This window comes from Tasmannia lanceolata, unplaced genomic scaffold (assembly GCF_043159265.1).
Source record: "Tasmannia lanceolata isolate RefF3 unplaced genomic scaffold, GAP_Taslan_0.1 ptg000037l, whole genome shotgun sequence".
In the NCBI taxonomy this organism is placed as follows: Eukaryota; Viridiplantae; Streptophyta; class Magnoliopsida; order Canellales; family Winteraceae; genus Tasmannia; species Tasmannia lanceolata.
In genome coordinates this window covers 1,598,333-1,619,427 of record NW_027518714.1, presented here as the reverse complement: position 1 = coordinate 1,619,427, position 21,095 = coordinate 1,598,333, and the positions used below count along the sequence as shown (strand labels likewise).

At 39.6% G+C, this 21,095-nt stretch overlaps 1 protein-coding gene across 1 annotated transcript; it reads left to right on the top strand.

The window, feature by feature from the left end:
* Positions 1-1,254: 1,254 nt before the first annotated feature.
* Positions 1,255-9,124, top strand: LOC143862122 (SUN domain-containing protein 5-like). The gene is made up of 4 exons (XM_077373116.1): positions 1,255-1,567; positions 3,442-4,727; positions 4,803-4,888; positions 8,712-9,124. The coding sequence occupies exons 1-4, from the start codon at positions 1,438-1,440 to the stop codon at positions 8,944-8,946; spliced, it is 1,737 nt and encodes a 578-aa protein (XP_077229231.1). The 5' UTR covers positions 1,255-1,437; the 3' UTR covers positions 8,947-9,124.
* The last annotated feature ends 11,971 nt before the right edge of the window (positions 9,125-21,095 follow it).

Sequence of the window (21,095 nt, the reverse complement as noted above, 5' to 3'; positions counted from 1 at the left end):
GACCCGGCCCACCCGCAAATTTGCGGGCACGGGTCTAAGTTTCCGTGACCCGTCAAAAACCAACCCGCGGGTGACCCAACCCGCAAAAACACTGGTCGGGTCGGGTCAACCCGCGGGCACCCGCACTTTTACAGTATTTTTTAATCTTTTTGAGAATGTTATCATCACTGCTGTTTGTTTTTTATGAGTAACTCCTCACTTTATAAAAGGTACGGTATGTCCTGCACGGTAGGATTATCCAAAGTTCCAAACCGTCCATTAGATGGGCCATACCCTAAATAGGTTATGTCCCAAAATTATTTCCATCGGTTGATTCTAACCCTCCGATCTATAGAGGGTTAGGATCAACCCTCTAACATTCAGATTGGAGGGATAGGATCATCTTATGGAAATGATTTTTGGAGCATAACCTATTTAGGCTATGGCCCAACTAATGGACGGTTTGGATCATCCTATGGTGTGGGCCATACATAAAGTGAGAGTGCGTAGTAGTGTTGATAACATTTAAATGTGGTTTTTATTTTATTAGAATTTGCTATCAAGCTTCTCCTTTGGCAATTTCTCGGCAAGTGGCCTTTGTGTATGCAACGATGCGCGCATCGCTAAAATGTTCCTAGAAAATATATGTAAAAAAGTAATCATTACACCACAAAAAGTAAATTAGCTAAATTATAAATTATAAAGTATTGAATGAAAAATTACCTAGAAAGAGTTATAAAATTTTAAAATTACGAAAAAATACCAAATCACATATTGGAGGTTATGACAATTACGGGCAAATAGAGGCTGTCAAATCAAAATAATTATTACAATCTCATATTTGCGGCATATTTATTTGCGGGTGACCCGCGGGTTGACCCGGCCCACCCGCGGGCCGCGCGGGTCATGTAAATTTTGACCCGCCAAAATGTGGGTCATTTTCTCACCCGACCCGTGGACCCGCACCCACATCACCCGCGGGTTGACCCGGCCCGACCCACCCGTTTGCCAGGTCTACTAATAAGACCTTCTCACTCTTTGAAAAAATGGGCCCACCTTCAATTCATGTAGGACTGCCATGTGGTGGGCCCGCCCATGGAATAGAATTTATGATCTTAAAAATTAATTTGGTTCGACGGTCATAATTATCCAATCAAGAGCTTCCAACTAGACATAGAGCTGAAGAAACTGTTGATTATATGAGATCATGGCCAATACAAATTGATCAAAGTGGACCCCACAAGCCCCTAACCCTAAAAAATGGGATTTTTAGATTTGAACCCGAAGTTTGCTGGGTTTTGCGTGGCACAAATGAATTCCCGCTTTATCGGTGAGGGTTCACCACAAACGCGAACACTCATCAACGGACTAAAACCCAACGGACACACAAACCCTATTCTCATGAAACCTGCAACTCCTTTCCATTTCTAGAAAGTACGGATGACATGACAGGGTGAGATGAAGGGACCTCGATACGCTTCCAAAAATAGAACCAGAAAGGGCTTGTATGAAATCTCTTTATCTCTGATTTTCTCCCTCTGGTGCCTTGTCTTCATTTTCTATTCCCGCCTCGGCCATGGAAATCGAGGTGAGAAACTTGCATATTACTTCACTGTTTCTGAGATTTTGCTCTTTTCCTTGCTTAACCATCTCTTATTTTTTCGATTTTTAACAAAACCCATTTCTTTTTTCTTTGTTTGTTTGATCTATGGAGGTGAGGTACGGTGTTTCTGTCCTTATTTTTGTTATATGAAGCTATTTATCATTGTGGGTATCTTTGTCTCTGATAGGATGGAGATGAAATAATTACGGGTTGTGATTTCTAGGGATATTTGGTTGGTCCCCCTCTTAATTTTTCAAAATAAAAATAAAAATAAAAATAAAAATGAAGAGGGAGTGGGGGGATCTCAAGCTATCTAAATTCAGGGAACTAACCCTAGAGACAATAACCAGGGGTAAACAATGGATTCCCAATGATACAATATATGTTGTGGATGTAGCTCAACAGTCGACACTCAATGATGAGTGCTGAATACTAACCCTAGAGACAATAACCAGGGGTAAACAATGGATTCCCAATGATACAATATATGTTGTGGATGTAGCTCAACAGTCGACACTCAATGATGAGTGCTGAATTACATGATGGGCTAGCTTGATGGGTGCATGTTGGGATCTTTGGGAGCATCTTTGTTGGGGTTCCACTCAAAAAGCAAATAGTCCCACATCGGTAAAGTGGATAGGATGGGGATGGGTTATAAGGGAATGGACACCCTCCCTCTAATGGCTAGCTTTTAGGGGTGAGTTCTACCTGGTTAAATTCCCTACAGATTTCTTCTTTGGAACCTCCTTCCATGGCTCACATTTGGAGTCATTGTGGTACGTCCATAATTCGTCTTCTGAAGTGTCTTGTGCTTAGGCAGGACTGATCCCGGTCACGTTTTCCTTATCTTCCAGGACTGAGTATCTATTTGACCACCAATCATCTCTGTGGTCTTCGCCTTTGATATGTGATTTATCCACTTCTCTCCCCTGGGTTTCCCCCTCATGGCTTGCCTATGAGCTTTAGGTTGATATCTCTTGAGTTTTCTTCCCTTTATTCACTGTTTTCATGCTCTGGGAGGGTATGCTACAATTCCCTTTTTGGTGGGTCCTGCTTCTTCAATCTTCCTCTGTTCTACTTGGTCGGTGTCGGTTTTATTGGCTTTGACGGGTCTCCACTCCATCCTTTGTTTTATGGGTTCAGCTCCTGGGCTCTTTGGGCAATTTTCTGGGGTGTGACTGAACTCCTTGCATCTTACACAGGTATTTAATCGTTTGAGCAATGGAACCAGTAGGGGTGAAGATGTCTATAGAGAGTCAGAGAAAGTTTGCCCATCTCCCACTTCTACATATATTTGGGCATAATTCAGTCTTGTAGCATCGCCCGTAGGGGAGTCCAAGTATAGAGGCTTGCCTTTGTAGCTTGCAATTCTACCTGGGCCATTCTTTGTCCAGAATTTGAGATGGAGCCCAGGGACATGAATCCATATCGGAATTGCTTTAGCTCGCCTCTTTGCTATAAATGAACCATTTTTAGGCTGATTTTTCCTTTTTGTGTGATACAATTCTTTCTCTTCATACAGATGTATGAAGAGAAAAATAGCAAAAATAAAAGTTCTAGAGGACTGTTCCAGGGTATAAATGATTCAATGAAGCTCAGTGTATGACCACGGTTTCGTGGACCATCAATTAGATTGTCCTTATCAATGTGCTTGTGCACTCTGACTGGATGTTGATGTTGATTTATACACTGAGTTTTGGTGTATTATATATACCCTGGATCATTCCCCTTCAATTAATCACATGCATACTTTCTTTCTTTTTTTTTTTTTTTTGGTGGTGGATTTTTCATTTCAATTGAATGTGTGTAATTTCACCCTACTGTTTGTAACAATGGGCTTTGGTTTCACAAATGTACAGAATCCTACATTGATGGTGGAAGCGATAATCATATGAATGAGATACTATTACAATCCAACTGTTCTTTAAATGGTAACAAGTCCAAGGTACTTGATCATAACACTGCAAATTCTATGTATTCAGTACGGGAAGAGAGTGGATTAAAAGAGGTAATGGGAGATGTTCTAAGGAAGTATAGTAACTTGGAATGCAATGTACAATCACAAGAAGAACAAAATATTAGTAAATTAGAAGAAAAGGACAAGAATGAGAAATCATCTCGTTCCCCCTATCTTGGTCTTGATGAATTCCGAAACAAAACAAAGCAAGGGAAAGGAAGAGATATGCAGGGTCAGGTTGGAAATATTACCCACAGACTAGAGCCTGGAGGGTCTGAATACAATTATGCCTCTGCGTCAAAGGGAGCGAAGGTTTTGGCTCACAACAAGGAAGCAAAAGGAGCGAGTAACATTTTGGGCAGGGATAAGGACAAATACCTGCGAAACCCGTGTTCAGCCGAAGAGAAGTTTGTTGCAATCGAGCTTTCTGAGGAGACCCTAGTTGATGCAGTCCAGATTGCAAACCTAGAACACTATTCCTCCAATTTTAAGGATTTTGTATTGTTGGGTAGTTTGACTTATCCCACAGAAGCGTGGATCTCACTTGGGAATTTTGTTGCCGGGAATGTCAAGCATGCCCAGAAGTTTATGCTTCCAGAGCCGAAATGGGTGAGATACTTAAGGATAAACTTGTTGACTCATTATGGATCAGAATTTTATTGCACATTGAGTTTTGTAGAGGTTTATGGCGTGGATGCAATTGAGAGGATGCTTGAAGATATGATTGTGGTTTCTGATGAACCAGCTGTTGATCAATCTTTGAATTCGAAGCCTGTTGTAGTTCTTACTCCGGGAACTAAAGCGGGGTCCAGTGGCAAGAATGAGAATGATAATGTTCATAGTAAAGTGGACCCTGCTGTGAAAAGGGCTGACAATGTTGACATGCAAAAGCCAAATATGCCAAACACGAAGACCGAGGTGCCATTGACCGATGTGCCTGATCCTGTGGAAGAAGTTAGGCAGCAGCCGAGTGGAAGAATACCCGGTGATACCGTTTTAAAGATTTTGATGCAGAAGGTGAGATCACTGGAGCTAAATCTATCCGTGTTGGAGGAATATATCAAAGAAGTAAGCAGGAGAAACAGTGATATTTTACCAGATCTTGATAAGGAGCTTTCACGTCATATGTTGCTTTTGGAGAAGACCAAATACGAAATCAAGGAACTCATTGAATGGAAGGAAGTTATGGTATGTGAATTACGATATTTTTCAGTAAATCGTCTTCAGATATTTACTGGATTCATCATGGGGTTTTTTTTCCAGGACAAAGGAGTTCACGAGCTTGAATCTTGGAAATCCATGGTGTCGTCTCAAATGGATGCGTTGGTGAGAGAAAATAGCATCCTCAGGTCAGAAAACGAATCTCTTTGCCCGTTCCTTTTTTTCTGCTTGTGACATGAACCTGCCATTTATTTCAATTTTCTTATATATGATTTTGACCCTTTGCATAGGGAATATCTACTAAACAATGTCAGCACAAATTAATTACTCATCATTTGTCAAGCCACGTGTTATTTAAATTGGACTCTTAAGCTCTTTCATATCTGCTCTGACCCACTAATTTTGACTGGTCACTTGGGAGTTAGGAATTGATTTGCATAAGGTTCAAAGGATTCTTACCGTCAGTTTCACCTAGATGACGTATCATCTTCAATGTTGAAGTTATGCAGATATTGAAAACCTCCTTTTTTTTACTCTTGACGCCCTTTCTGGGTTTTAATCATGTCCTTTTTACTCTCAACAACTTAGTCTCTTCTCTTTGAGCTCAATTATAGGACCATGAAATGACTCGTCATTGTTGCAAAATAGAATCCTGTCATTGGATTGCCTACGTTTATGATCCTACATCTTGCTGCCAACATGTGGATACCATCTTCTGTATGAGTGTGTTGAATTGTTGAATGTGCTCCATCTAAAGGTGTAGTGTGCCCTAATGTTGAATAGACATAGATGTGCTTAGCGATGTCTCATGTTTGCAAATGGGAGCTTGAAGGATGTTTTAGAGTCACTGAAAGGAGTAATCTAGTTGAATTTACTATCAAATTCATCTTGCAGATGACACTATTATATTTTCAAAGCCATCAAAGATAATATTACTAACCTCCAATTAAATTGTGGTGGTTTGAATTAGTCTCAGGTTTAACTTTAATCTGGGCAAAAGCTCAATAATTGGATGCAACGTGGATCATAGCCAACTGCAAAGTTTAGCAGAAGTTTTAGGTTGCTCAACTCCCATTTGTGTACCTAAAGTTGCCGCTAGGTTTGGTAAGCCCGCCGGCATCTTTATGGAACAAATTATTGAGAGGATTGGGAAAAATTGGCGGGTTGGAAAATGTCATTTCTCTCTTTTGAGGGTTGCATCCCTCATCAAAGTGGCCCTAACCAATCTTTTGATCTATTCTATGTCATTATTTAAGATTCCGATAGTAGTCGCAAAGAAGTTGAAAAACTCCAAAGGAATTTTCTTTGGGAAGGCGAGGAAGGAAAAAATGAAACACTTGATAAACTGGACTCAAGTGTGTTTTACCAAAGAATGGAAGAGATTAGGGAATTCGAAATTTAATCAGAAGAAACAAAGCTCTTTTGGGATGGCACATCAGAAATGAAAAGTAAGCTCTAAAGCAAATATGGAAAAGCGAGATATGGGTGGGTAGAGGTCGAGGCTCGGAGTGCGGCAGTCCATTGTTGCTCTTTTTGATATATTTTTTTAGGGAATTAGATTTAGGTGGGGGATAAGCATGGTTTTAAATTTCGGCCGAAATATTTCGGTTTTGGTGGAAAACGAAACGAAATTCACAGTGAGTCAGAAAAGTACCGAACTTCGCCGAAACGGAAATTTAGGAAACGTTTCGGAAATTTCGATGAAACATTTCGGTGAAGTACAAAATTTCACCCGAAATTTCGTAAATTTCGGTGAAATTTTTACAAGATTTTGTCCGAAATTTCGTACTGGAACCAAAACGTTTCGGTTTCATTGATGACCGAAACCGATATTTAAAACCTTGGGGATAAGAAGAATGTGGTTTTTTGGAGAGATAGGTGGTTAAGTATTGTTCTGTTGTCCCACGTCTTCCTGAGCCGTTTTAGGATTGCTAGGTATAAAAATGTGAGGTTGTCAGAGTGTTTTCAAAGTGTGGGGAGAAGGGTGGTGTCGGGATAGAATTGTCTAGGAATCTTACAGATCACGAGCTAATTTGTTATGCTCACATTCTTTGCAGATTGGAGAAGATATACGTTTGTTTGGATCAGTCGATCGAAGACTTTGGGCTCCATAATCTAACGTCGTATTCTTAGTTAAATCGCTATTCAGATTTTGGGCAGTTCTTCAAATTCTTCTTTTGCTTGGCAGAATATTTGGGTTCTGGAAATCCCTTATTTCGCCAAGAGTTCAAGCCTTTTGTTGGATGGCGACTCTTAACGCTAACAACACACAGGATGAGCTGAAAGATCGTCATCTTCGCATGGAAAATAAGTGTCATCTTTGCGATGTGGATGAAGAATCCCCGTCACACCTTTTCATTCACTGTAGAGCGGCTTCTTTTATTTGGTGCTAGATCCTCAATTGGGTCAACTGGCTCAACTGGGTATTTCCGAATTCTATCCTAGAGATATTATGGAGCTAGATAATAACAGGTTTTGGCTCTTTCGGTCTAATGCTGTGGGACGCCCATTTTGTATTTTGGATTATTTGAAAGGAGGGGAATTTGTACATTTGTTTAAGGTAGAGGCTCCTCTTTTGCTTGAATGGCTTGGAATATAGGATCAACTGTATCTGCTTGGGCTCTTCAACACCACTCTTTCTCAGTATACTCGGTAGACATCAACATTAGGGATTGGAACACAAATGTGAGAGGTGATGCTCCCAAAACTATAGTGGTGGCGAGATGGAAACCCACTCCTACAAACGTCATCACTCATCAGACTCGGTGTTGATGGTTGCTCCCTTGGCAACCTAGGCAAGGCAGCATTTTTTGGAGTTCATTGGGCATACATTATCTACTGCTTTGCGGGCCCAATCAACATAACTGATTCTACAGAATCCGAGCTCTGTGCTCCACACCAAGGATAGCCCCATTTTCATCAGCCAGATGGGGACAGTTTGGTCGAAAAAAGTGATTAATACTTATTTTGTAGGCCAAAGAGATTAGCGACGGCCCTGGGAGACTAACCAATCTCATTAATGAGATTAAAGATCGATGTCTGTATGGTGTTTTCTCTCTTTTAATCATCCTAGAGGCACCAATGATTTGGCTGATCGTCTCGCTAAATCGGGAGCATCTAGCACCTAACTTATATGGGGCAATCTTTACCGTCTGAAGTGCACTTATAATCCTTTATTTTTAATGAAATTGTTATCTTCATCAAAAAAATCAAGTTGAATTTACTAGGAGTCCCATGCGGAAAGCAACTTGAGACTACTTATAGCATGGCATCTTCTAAAATTGCTATGAAGTAGCTATTAAGCGATTGATTCTGAAAGATGTGTACATGGGATTTGATGTGTAGGGTGTATCCCAGATCTCTCATTTTGTTTTAACAGCAAACTAAATGCTGCAATCCATGGGTCAATTTCCCTGTATTGGGGTACATTTGATTCACATAGGGCTGCTGGGATTGTTACTAGTATTGGGTGGCAGCTTTGCAAGTGCAACATTAATATTCTTTGCTTGGCAGGATTAGTGTCTTAGTTAGAAGTTATGCCGCTATTATTCCTGTGAGATGTAACCGTCGGACGAGCTTCCACTGGTATCTGTTAATTGGATACAGTGCTGCAAAATGTAGTTTTGTTAGTCCAAGTCACTATCACATGATAGCTGGCTGGATCAGTGTAACTAATGGAAATTATTCTTGGTGTATCTTTGCAGGATACCGTTTTTCCAGACCCTCAGTAAACTCTACACATGAAATTAGTTTATGAATACTTATTAATTATCTTTTTATAGTGAATAAGTAGAGCCATCCGATGCTATAACCAATTGAAAACAACTATCTGAATCAACTTAAAGAATGATGCTATTTTTTTTTTTTGAAAGATCACTGTTTTTAGGTCTCTGATAGTTTAAAAGTTCAAATTTGATATTAACGGTCTCATGATTATTGTATAAAATTTCATGAGCCGACCTGATTTGTTTGTTCCTTTGCTTGACATTTTGTTTTGTCTTGACTACACAGATCAAACGTTGAGAAGGTTTTAAGTGATCAAGCAATTATGGGAAATAAAGAACTAGCTGTACTCACTGTGAATTTGTTCTTTGCATCAGTCGCATTTTTCAAGTTAGTTTTAGATCAGATATTGAAGTTATTTAGAATTTGTGAGTCAGAGAAAAACTGCAGGACGTGTAGAGGTTGGCTGTTGATATTGATGAGCAGCAGTATGACAACCGTCATAATCTTATTGTGTAACTAATCTCCGCATTTTGGCTGTAAACTTCTCAGTTTCTCGTGTTGTTAGTCTTGTTGATCACCATGGCATTTGGCCTATTTGTAACATATTCTTAATGAGGAAATTTTGCAGAAAACCCCGCCATGTTTAAGAGGGATCAAATCTGCTATTACAATTGAAATTTTCAGTTTTGAAAAAGAAATCAGCAATTTGCATTTGTTATCATTTTCAATATATGCGTTTAATCTATGCTGTGGAGCTGATATTCAAATCCTCTTGTTTTGACATTTGCAGTTCTAGCGAGTTGTTTAATTGGGACTTCATATTTCAGACCATAGTGGCACAAGACGCACATGGTCCTGATTTAATGTCGAAACATGGAAGATCACAAATAAATATTTAGCTTTCCTGGTTTCATGTCGAAACGTGTAAGGTCACAAATAAATTTTTGGCGTGCAACTTTGGTTGAATTTCGGGAATTTGGGTTGAGCTTTTACCATAAAATCAGATCCGTTTCGGGTTGATTCTGGTCCATTTTTTTAGCAAAAGCAAATTGGATCAGGTTCCGGTTGATTCCAGTTCATGTTTTTTAGCAAAAGGTCAACCCGACCCGACCCAAGTTGCACCCTTAATAACTTTTAGTTTTCTTGGCAGTTGATGGATCAAGGGGCTAGGATTATCTGATCAAGCTGGTGTACTTGTTGCCGTCAATTTAGCATTTTGCTTATTAACTAGACCCTATGATTTGATAAACACGTTTCGGCCATGGGCCATCTATCTTAGGGCTTGCCATTGATAATCTAGATCATTCATCCAGTAGGCCCCACAATGAATGGATTATGCCCAAGAAATTGTCCACCATCGGACAATCCTAGCCATCAGATGAGTGGAAATTTGGTTAATATTCCGTCTACAATGCGTACCATAGATGGATGGTATTGATCTCTTTGCGATCTACAGTCAGCTGTTTTTATATTGCTAACTTCAAACAAACAAATCTCCTAAAATGTCAAAAATATACCCTACATTCTGGCAGATGATGTTGGGTTTTTACTGCATGGCCCATTACATGGGATGATCCAAACGGTTCATATGTTGGGCCACAACGTAAATAGGTTGTGCCCCAAAAATCATTTCCATAGGATGATCTTTACCCTCTGGATCTCGAGATGTTTCCATATGTGCAGCCTCTCTATAGATCAGAGGGTTAGGACCATCCGGTGGAAATGATTTTTTAGGCACAACCTGCTTACGTTGTGGCCCAACATATGAACGGTTTGGATCATCCTATGAAGTGGGCCGTACAATATTTTCCTAAATTTACTAGACTACACGGCCTCACACAAAATAAAAACTCGTCGATATATGCTATGCTCGAACTATAAACAGGTGAGAAATTATATGGTGGACTGCAGTGTATGCACGTGCAAACCAAGAAAACAATGGGGCCCACATCGTTTGATTGACCCAAACCACTCGTTTGCTGGGCCCTGTTGTAGATCTGCCCAGAAAATCTTCTCTATAGGAAGATCCTAACCCCTTTGATAGATAGGGTGTGCCCAGCAAATCTTCTCCACGGGCTGATCTTAACCCTGCTGTAGATGGGGCCCTGTTGTAGATGGGGTGTGCCCACAAAATCTTCTCCATAGGATGATCTTAAACCTCTGATCAGTCGAGGTTTTTAAACATCCACAAATCTAAGGGTTAGGATCTTCCTGTGGTGAAGATTTTCTGGGCAGAACCTATCAACAGCAGGGCCCAACAAATGAATGGTTTGGATCACCCAAACGATGAGGGCCCCACTATTTTTGGGCTGCACATGCATGTGCATGTGCATGGCCGGCCACCATATAATTTCTCATAAAAGGGTATATTAGTCCTTTCATCTTTCACAAGAAATCTACGGTGTGTGAGCTATGTGGCCGTATGATTACTTGATTAGTATGTCGTTCAATGAGACATCTGCACTCTCGTGGATCGTGGGTGTTTTGGTAATTTTCCCAAAAGGGAAGTGCCATTCGTTTTCGTTTTAGTACCACATCGGACAGAAAAGTCCTCCTCTGAATGACTAGAATGTCCTTTCGTGAGTCATCTACGCTATGGCTGGATCGTGGGTGTTTTGGTAATTTACCCCATCAAAACGGGTAACAAAAACGACAAGCTCTATCTATGCGCTTTAGTCCCATACCGGAAACATAACAAGTGACATGAGAGAAATTATATGATGGGGCGACCATCAAAATATAAAGGGCGGAAGGAGACAAAGCTTGCTGCCTTGGTTTTTGAACCAAGAAAAAGTAAAAAACAGGGCATTTTCCTTGGATTAAAAATCAAGGAGAGAGGTTTTCTCTCTCTCCACCCTTCATTTTGTGACTCGGGCCCAACACACCCTCGATTGAACCACTACCTGTTGCTGCACCTTATATGCACCCCGCGCCCTCGATTGAACCACTACCTGTTGCTGCACCTTATATGACAAAAAATGCACCCCACGTGTTTGAGAAAATGCACCAGCGGTTAACTCACTTCGAGAACATCCACCTGAGGACACATAAAATGTCTTAAATTGATGGAAATGGGGAAGTGGATGAGAATGCCAAGTATCAGCAATACAAATGAACCGCCACTTTTTTCATTTATTTTTAACTAACACACAATGGGGCCTGATCTAAACCAGTGTCTTTAATCCAAATAGACTCCCCATCTGTTCAAGTAAATGAGTCACTGGGCAACTCAATTAGACGGCCAACTTTTCGACAAAATACCCACCTGTTTGAGAAAATGCGCATGTTGTCGACTCAATTGAACTGGGCTTTTGCATGCCAAATAGAAGACAGATAAATGTCTTCTTAAATTGATGGAAAATGAAGATGTAGATGAGAATGCCAAGTAATAAATAGAGGAAGAAGCTAGTGTAGCAAGAAGAGAGATGAGGAGTTTGTTCGTTGCCAAGTCCTCATTGTCGAGTGTTAAAGTTTCCTAGATAAATTTTGTTTTCTTTTTGTCTTCTTTTTTTTTTAATAATATTAGGTGGGAAAAGCATACTCCTAATGAACGAGTTTCAAATAAAATTTGCAGAATATAAACTTGATTTAGAATCATTTGAATCTACGAAAGGCCCTATTGTTCCTACATTACAATTTATAGCGTGTTGCTTTTTTTTTTCTTATTTCAGGTTTGCTTATGCATTTACTTGCATTGTATCAGATAGGGCTGCAACTTGGGTCGGGTACCTGACCCGAAAATAGCTTGGGTTGCGTTCATTTTTCTCAGGTTTCGGGTAGAGCCGGGTCGACGAACCAAAAGCCCACATGAATCTCGGGTCAAGCCGGGTTTGAAGGGGAGTTATTGAAGTTATAGTATGTATTTTTTTTTTCTAAAACTTTGTTACTTTAAAAGTGAAAACTTAAAAGTAAAACTCACGCACACACGCAATCACAGGGACTCTTTCCATCTTCTGTTCGTTTCCCCCCTTTAGCTCTAGGGTTTCAAGTTTCAACTAAATAGTTAATGCACTAAATAGTTTGTTGTTTACCTCATATGAGTATAATCAATTGCATTTGGTAATGCATCAATTTATTCCCTTTGGACTAGTTATTAGTTAATGCACTAAAGAGTTTTCCATGCTTGAGTTTTTCTACTTCTATGAGTTGAGTTGTCTTGCCAAACAAGAGTTTTTTTTTTTAAAATTGTGTCAACGTAAAAAAACCCGACCCGACCTGACCCGATCCAAGATTTATCATGGATAGGGCCGGGTTTGGGAATCGTGGGTTTTTCAAAAAAAAACCCGACCCGAGATATTTCTCGGGTAGGGTTGGGTTCTTCAAAACCCGACCCGCCCGACCTGACTTGCAGCCCTAGTATCAGAACTCTCTAACTCATATATCTCCAAAACATATTGATGGTAGTGGGTGGGACCAACCATTTTGGAGAAAAGAGTTAGGGAATTCCTTTTGATAAACTGCACTCACTGCTTTTTTAATAGTTTTCTCCTAAACTTTTTAAGGATAACATAAAAGGGAAATGAAACAAAGAGACTGCCTCATTGCAATTTGATGACTTGCAATGTCATTGTAGCACAATGTGCCATGCCCACTCTTACATGCCCAAGTATCACATATTTCGAGTTGATTTATAATTTTTTTTCAGTAAGTGAGCTGGGATTGAACCTCCGACCTTTGGGTTGAAGAACAAAGCCTTAGCCATCGAGCTAGAGGCTCAATCCTTACATTATAAATTTATGGGACATTAATTAGTAGAGCTCGATAGTTAGTTTTTTTTTTTTTTTTTTTTCTCTCTCTCTCTTTATACAACTAAGCTTTCTTTTTAAAGTAGGTTTTGTTGACATGTGTAGACAATTTAAAGGTATTTAAATCTTATATAACCATATAAACAATACATAGGTCCCCTCAATGTAGTATTATTATCTATTTATTTTTATAGGCAAGACCTCAGGTGCGATCGCTACCGGATCTATTAGTTGTGTCTTCTCTAGGTATTTAATAGCTATAAAGTTACTTAAATTTATAAGATATTTAAATGACAAATAAGATTGTTTGTTATTAAAACGGTTTTTTTTATGGCATACACATGAAGTACAATATTTTTTTAGAAAGTACAGTTGGACCCACTTCTTAAGTTCTTAGGATGATCCAAAGCGTTCATTTGATGAACCACAACGTAAATAGGATGATCATAACCCTCCGTCTCGAGATGATTTACGGGGAATGACCAAATCATAAATAGGCCGTTCCCCGTAAATCATCTCCAAACATAGGGTTATGATCATACTATTTACGTAGTGGTTCATCAAATGAACAGTTTGGATCATCCTAAGATGTTGTCCCCACTGAACTAGCTGAAATATACTGGACTTCACATGCACACACCATATAAAACCTCATTAAAACGAAACCTGAATTTTTAAGATATTAACTAACCTTAGTGTAATCAAGGTTTTAGATTAAGGAAATGGTAAATGCGCCCCGTTTCATCACTTGGGGCACCCAACAGCGACGTACCCTGCAGTTGGGTGTCCCAAGTGATGAAAAGGGGTGCATTTATCATTTCCATTTAGATTATATACTCTACAAATTATTCGCAATGGTTATAGTACTAGAAGTTTCAGAAATGGAGAAATTATATGGTGAATGCTCATGTAAGCTGGTATTGGCGGTACGACAGAAGCAACTCCCTTAATATTTGATCCACCCGCAACATCTTAAAAAGTACGCTGCTGTTGGATCAAATATCAATTGCGGTACCGCCGATACTGACTTACATGCACATCCACCATATAAAATCTCTTAGAAATGATAGTCAATGACTTCCAAATAAGGGTGCAACTTGCGTAGGGCTCAACCCTAACCCGATGGGTTCAACCCAATTCTGGCTTGTGTTTGTTGGAGAAAATTGAGGGTATTGTTGTTAATATAAAACAGAAACTTGTTGCTTCAAGGCGTGATATCACTTTCCTTAAGACAAGATTCGCCCCCACTAGTAGTGTGCAAAGGGGATCCGCGAATTGCCTCCAAGATAGTTTCTGAAGAAAAATAGTATCTAGAACAGTAAACAAAAGAAAAACAGTATGTAGAAATACTTGGGGATTTTGTAGGAGTGTAGAAGAGAGTGTAAAGTTTGTCAGAATTGCCAATTCGTTTTCTTGTTATGAAATGACCGAATTCTGCACATTTTGTAGACCACCTGGTGTCTTTTCAGTGTGAAAAACACCTCTACAGGGCACCTTTCAAGTGCAAAGTGCGCCTAAAAAAGCGCCACTATGCGCCCTATAGCCCATTGCCCACACCGCGCGCGCGCGTGCCCGTGTGCCAAAGGTGCGTTGCACCGTCTCGCGGGTCCAACCATGGGTTCAACCCAATGTGCAATCAACAAGTATTAGAGAAGTGTAGTGCTTTATAAGCCCTTCTCTTTCCTTTCTCTCATCCGGTACGGGACTATCTTTTCAACTACACTTCTACATCATTTTGTAAAAGCAAATCTTTCCAAGAAAACATTTTCTTTTTCCCAAACACTTTTGATAAAACATTTTTCAAAACACTAGAACATGTAAAATACATGATTTTGAAAATCCAAAATCACTAACAGTGTTGGGTTGGCATTTCCTTGGTTTGGGTTGGATTAGGAAAAGTCAACCCGATTTAATAGGGTTGGGTAAGGGTAGAGGCCTTGGGAAACCCGACCCTATCTGTACATGAAGGTTGTGTGTTTTTTTTTCCGCCCTAGGTTAACCCGAATAAACCCCCCGACTTGATTTTTGATTTGATAAAAACAGGTTAGACGGGTTGGGTTAGGTGATCAGTGAGAGCTTGTAACCCAAGCGAGGGCGTTAAGGTGTTGAGAACGGTTAACCCCTGGCATTGTGTTTGGTGCGGGCTCTGTAGGGTGCCAACTGTTGGAAAAAAAATATTGAGGGTACTGTTGTTGATAGAAAACATAAACTTGTTGCTTCAAGGCGTGATATCACTTTCCTTAAGACAAGATTCGCCCCCGCTAGTAGTGTGCAAAGGGGATCCGCGAATTGCCTCCAAGATACAATGAAGCCTAGTAGGGAAGCCCTACTAATGTTTGATGACGCGTAGCACTAGCGGAATCAAACCCGAAATGCCCTTTCGAAATTTCAAGCCTTAGATAAATTTCTAGATTCTGTTTCTGCAGAAAAAAGTATCTAGAACAGTAAACAAAAGAAAAACAGTATGTAGAAATACTTGGGGATTTTGTAGGAGTGTAGAAGAGAGTGTAAAGTCTGTCAGAATTGCCAATTTATTTTCCTGTTATGAAATGACTGAATTCTGGACATTTTGTAGACCACCTGGTGTCTTTTCAGTGTGAAAAACACCTCTATAGGGCACCTTTCCAGAATGTTTGAAATCTGACCGTTAGATCGTACCCATTGATATTGAACGGTCTTGATCGATCCTAGAGGTGACTGTTGGTTTGAGTAAAACCTCTCTCCAACCTAGTCATCGTTAGATCAACCATCTATGGTGTGGATCGCACCCCCTTGGCACTTGACCGTTGGGGGAAGGGATACAACCCATTTGATCACACCCTTTGACCGTTGGAGTTATGGGCCCGTTGGGCCGACCATTAGGCCCGAACCGAAGCCCAACCAACCCATTCGGCTTGATGGGCCTACGAACCATTTGACCCACCCATCCGACCGGTCCACCTTCATCTTGATCCAACGGTGCAGATCAAATCTGGAAAAATTAAAGGCTCCAATCGCTCCTCGCGACGTTGCGTACGTGCGAAGTGCGAAGTGCAAAGTGCGCCTAAAAAGCGCCACTATGCGCCCTATAGCCCATTGCCCGCGCTTGTGCGCTTGTGCGAACGGTGCGTTGCACCGTCCCGCGGGTCCAACCATGGGTTCAACCCAATGTGCAATCAAACAAGTATTAGAAAAGTGTAGTGCTTTATAAGCCATTCTCTTTCCTTTCTCTCATCCGGTACGGGACTATCTTTTCAACTACACTTCTCCATCCTTTTGTAAAAGCAAATCTTTCCAAGAAAATATTTTCTTTTTCCCAAACGCTTTTGATAAAACATTTTTCAAAACACTAAAACATGCAAAATACATGATTTTGAAAATCCAAAATCACTAACAATCCCCCACCATTTTCAAAATTAAAGAAAATTTTTCTCATCAGGCTTGGAAATCTTATGCATAAATGAAGATATCTCTCGATTTGAACCTTCACTTAGTGAGGACACATCAGAGTTAACCAAAATTGCATAGTAGACGTATCTTTGAACTAGCTATTCTATTTGGTTAACCGGATACGTCTCACACACAAGATTTCACCTCTTTGGGCAATTTCTAAAACCGACACATGTACTGGCCTTGTGTCTATATCTTGGTTTCATGAGCGCTCTAGAGACTAGCCAGGTCTCATAGAAAGCGGCACCACTCCCACACTCACATAGGTAGGCTTATCAAGAGTGTCCCTGTGTAGACACCCCATTTTGCTCTGCTGTAATCAACAAAGAAGTTAGTGTTCTTGTTATTAGTCTTCTTCAGTGTTTCCCATTCCCGTGTCCGTCCCTTACGCTTTCTCAATCTTTCCGATCATTTCCGCAATGTTCCGTATTTTTCTTTTCGCTAAGTGTTGAGAAGGGTTATTCAGAAGAATCCAAGCAAGAGAGAATTCAGACCCGTTTGGTGAGCCCGCATTGAGCATTTGTTTAAGATTTGGATCGAACAGGGGGTCCGCATATTGTTTTAATGAAAAATGAGTTTTTAACCTACTTCGATCCAATGCATAGAGATACCCATCGAGGGAACAGTCAAGATCTCAGGAAGGTTATTTTAACAACCAATGTTGTTATGATCATCAAGTTAAGTTATTCGGATAAGCCTACAGAAATGGCTTAGAGGAGCGCAGCCAATCTACATTATGCTGCATCAAATGAACAGTTCAGACCATTCTATGGAAGTGATTTGGGGCGTGCAATCTATTTGGGTCGTGACCCATAAATCGGACGGCTGAGATCATCCAATGGAAATATTTTGGGATGCAATTTCCGTGGGCCTATCAAATCAACGGTTTAGATCATTCTATTGTGAATTATTGTGGGGGTTAGACAATTTGATTTTTGCTTGTTAGTCGGAGAGTTCAGATTATTATATTTCGGAAATGATGAATTAAAAAGCAGAGGATTTTGAGTCGATTTGGTGGGGCCTGATGAGGTTTAAAAAAGATCAAATTTTAGAAGGAGTAGTGGTTCGGTCAATGGTAGTAGCCCATTATTCGGACGGATTGGATCAGCCATTGGAAAGTGGATTAGAGGGACGTAACCCGCAACATAGATGGTTCGGATTATTCCCACACCCATGCATTGACGTCAAGATATTTTGGGTGTTGTCTTTAGTGCAAAACAAAGCCACGTGAACTAATTTATTTTGCATGCAACAGATGGTAAAAAGGTGTGCGTGAGCATGTATGGAAAAGATGGATAGCCATGGCAAGATGTGTTAAAAAAGGCAAGCCTCACATTCCTTATTATAAAAAAGAGAAAGCCAATATTACAACAGCCAACGTTTGGGAAGTTTCTCTCTCTCAATTTTTCTTTCTTCCTTCCAGTTATGGTAGGGGCACCACCCATGTTTTGCCATGTGGGAAAGTTGCCAATATTAATTCTATTCATAAAGGTTTAAAGAAAGAAACGGTAAGAAAGAAAAAGAAAGAAAATGTTGCATAAATTAAAAAAAAAGCATCTTGCTCCTTTGAGGGAAAACTTCATAGAGGAGATGGGCTTTTTCTTGAGGGGAGGAGAGGGGAGATTCGGATGAAAAAGAAAAAGAGGATAAAGGATCGGCTCTGTAAAAAAGGGACTCTCGGGTTTTCCAAGGAGGGAGGAGAAGAAAAAAAAACTTGGATTGCTCTCTTCTCTCATCTCTTAGCATCCTTCCCCACTGGGCCGCATCCCAGCGAATTATTACTCGGCGATCGATAATACAACAGCGGCTCTCCTTCAACAGCAGATTTGGAGGGGGTAATAAAATAAATAAAAAAAAACGGTGGAGAGGATACTCCTTGGGGAGAGAACAGCAGCTCTCTGGGTGGTCTCTCATAATCTCTTCTACCTTCTCTATCTCGGTTTCATTCATCTCCCACCCTCTAATCTCAGAGCACAGCATTCCCTCAAGCTCTCTCCCTCTCACCCTCTTCAATTTTCAGCAGACAGAAAAACAAAAAAAGAAACGAAAAAAAAACAGAGTGCCGAGAATCTCTGTTTCTTTATCCCTCTGTTTGTTGTTTACACTCTCTCAACCTCTACATCTCTCTCATTCTCAACATCTTTATTTGTCTTTCAAAATCCTCTATCCCTTGTCTACCCCCCGATCCACAGCCCACTAAAAAAAAAAGAAGAAAAAAACGAGAAAAACAGAGTCTTGTTTTTGTTGTTGTTTCTCTCTCTCTCTATATATATATCTCTCTCTCTATATATATATATACCTCTCTCTCTCTCTATTCCTCCTCTCACCCTCTCTACCAATCTCTTACTCTGCCAATCCCTCCCTATCTCGCACACTCCCTCTCCTCACAGTGGTTTGAATTTTTCAAAAAGAAAAATAAATAAAGAAATAAAGAAGAAGAAAAGCGGAGCGGATCGCACGTCAGCGGGATTTTTTCGGACTCTGCAGCTCTCGGATTCGGCGTGGAACTGTATCACAGGTAGGTACACTGTTCTCGAATTTTTCTGAAATTATTTGGTATTTTTTTAGATTTTTGCATGATTTTTAAGCAATTAAATGGTTTTAATTCAATATTAAATGTGTGAGCTAAAAATCATGATCTGCGTGAGTATTTCAAATCCGTTTCGTCCCAAAATTTAATATGATGTTTTACTTAAATAGAGTAAAATAACTATCGGATCGGATCGGACATTGGATCAACGGTTTTTTAGAATTTGAGTGAAGAGTGGTATTTTATTTAAAATATTGGCTGAGTAATTATGAAATTCGAAAAAATAGCCATCTCAGGATGATCTATTTTTTGGAATTTTAAAATTTTCTTGTGTTCATCACATCAGAACAAGGTTGGAGGACGTTTTTCGGAATCGTAATTTTCTCGAAAATCGTGTTTTAAAAATAGAAAACTCTTCAAAAATATCTTTTCGATGAAGAAAAATAAAATATATACTAGATGAATTCCAAAATTAATGAAATTTCGTAGGAAAATAATATAATGTTGATACATTCTACCATGAATTTTTGGGAATTTTTGGAATTGGTTTGGTATATCATTTTATACTTTCTTTGAAACTTATCAGATTTTGGGAGAATTTTTACTGACATCAGATCACGGATAAAATTCTCCAAATTTTTACAGTATTCTTATATTCTATATTTCTAGTTGCTGTAAAATTTTCAAGTGATTTAGATCTTATTTCATATGGGATGTAGTGTTAATTCATAATCTGGGCTGAAAATTGAAAAATCCGAAACTGATAGTAAATAGTTTCCAAAATTCATGAAAATCTCACAGCATGCTATATTTACTCATATCTTATTTCTGTAGAAATTTCATTGAATTTTGATTTCTATTTCTAGTAGTTTCTGTGTTATTTTTGCAATCTGGTTAATTAATTGTTAAATCAAAATTAAATATGAGCTTAATGTAAAAATCTGTAAACATCTCTCAATAAGCTACATCTCATCATATCTTGCTGCTGTAGAAGTTTCAACTCATTTCGAATTCATTTGCAACGGTTTCCCTTGTAAAATCACTCATATGGTTTAAAATTGATAAAATTCATTGAAAATCCGAAATTAATTAAAAATCATCTGAAAATCTCTAAAGAACCTTAAATCTCTGTCACATATTAACTCCTTAATCCATTGAAACAGCAATCTTAGGATCTTTAGATTTCCCTGGAAAAATGGCCAGTGCATCCATAATCGTATCCCTATTGCACTCGATCTTTGACAATTTGAATATTTAAGCTATAGCACGTTGTTGGCTCCGAAGTTACTGTCCACGGAAATCCTGAGATATGCCAGGCAATAAGGTGCTATAACCTAAGTATTAAATTGCACAAGGAAAGAGCGCACGATTCCCTTCCTTGGATGATATTCTGGGTCGAAATTGGTAAACCCTAGAACCATTGGTAATCCTTGAATGTCTAGAAACTGAAAAGCCTTGAAATCTGAAATTAACTAACTCCAAAAGCTGAAATCGATTCATCTCGTGTCTCTCGGAACCATTGGATTATGGTTTCCGTCGTAAGAACCATTAGAGCCCAATTTAGGAACACTGGTGTCGTGTCGTGTCGTGTCCTAAGTTTTAGGGAGTCTTAGGTTTTAGGAAGTCCTAGAGTTAGGAGTCCAGCCTCATCACGGACGCTTGCTATGGATAGCAACCGTGCCATAGGTCTAGTTACACTAGTCACCCAATCTTTCCCTAGGACAAGCCTAGTAAACTAGGATGTAGGCTAACCTGCATTAGTCTAAGGAACAACTTGCATTTAGATAAGAATCATATAGCATCTTAGATGAAATCCTAGGATAATAAAATCTTCAACTTGAATTAAATAACTTCTCCTAAAACTGTTGAAACAGTCAATCAGTCTAGATCGGTGTCTTAGTTGAGTTAGGCATAAGTAGCTTAGCTTAGGTGCACCGAACTACGTCGACTCTGATCCCAGTGAGG

Excerpts from the sequence above, each read along its gene's own strand:
- LOC143862122 (XM_077373116.1), top strand. The coding sequence starts at position 1,438 with ATGAAGGGACCTCGATACGCTTCCAAAAATAGAACCAGAAAGGGCTTG. Across the intron at positions 4,728-4,802 it reads TTGAATGGAAGGAAGTTATG|GACAAAGGAGTTCACGAGCT; the intron begins GTATGTGAATTA and ends TTTTTTTTCCAG. Across the intron at positions 4,889-8,711 it reads AGAGAAAATAGCATCCTCAG|ATCAAACGTTGAGAAGGTTT; the intron begins GTCAGAAAACGA and ends TTGACTACACAG.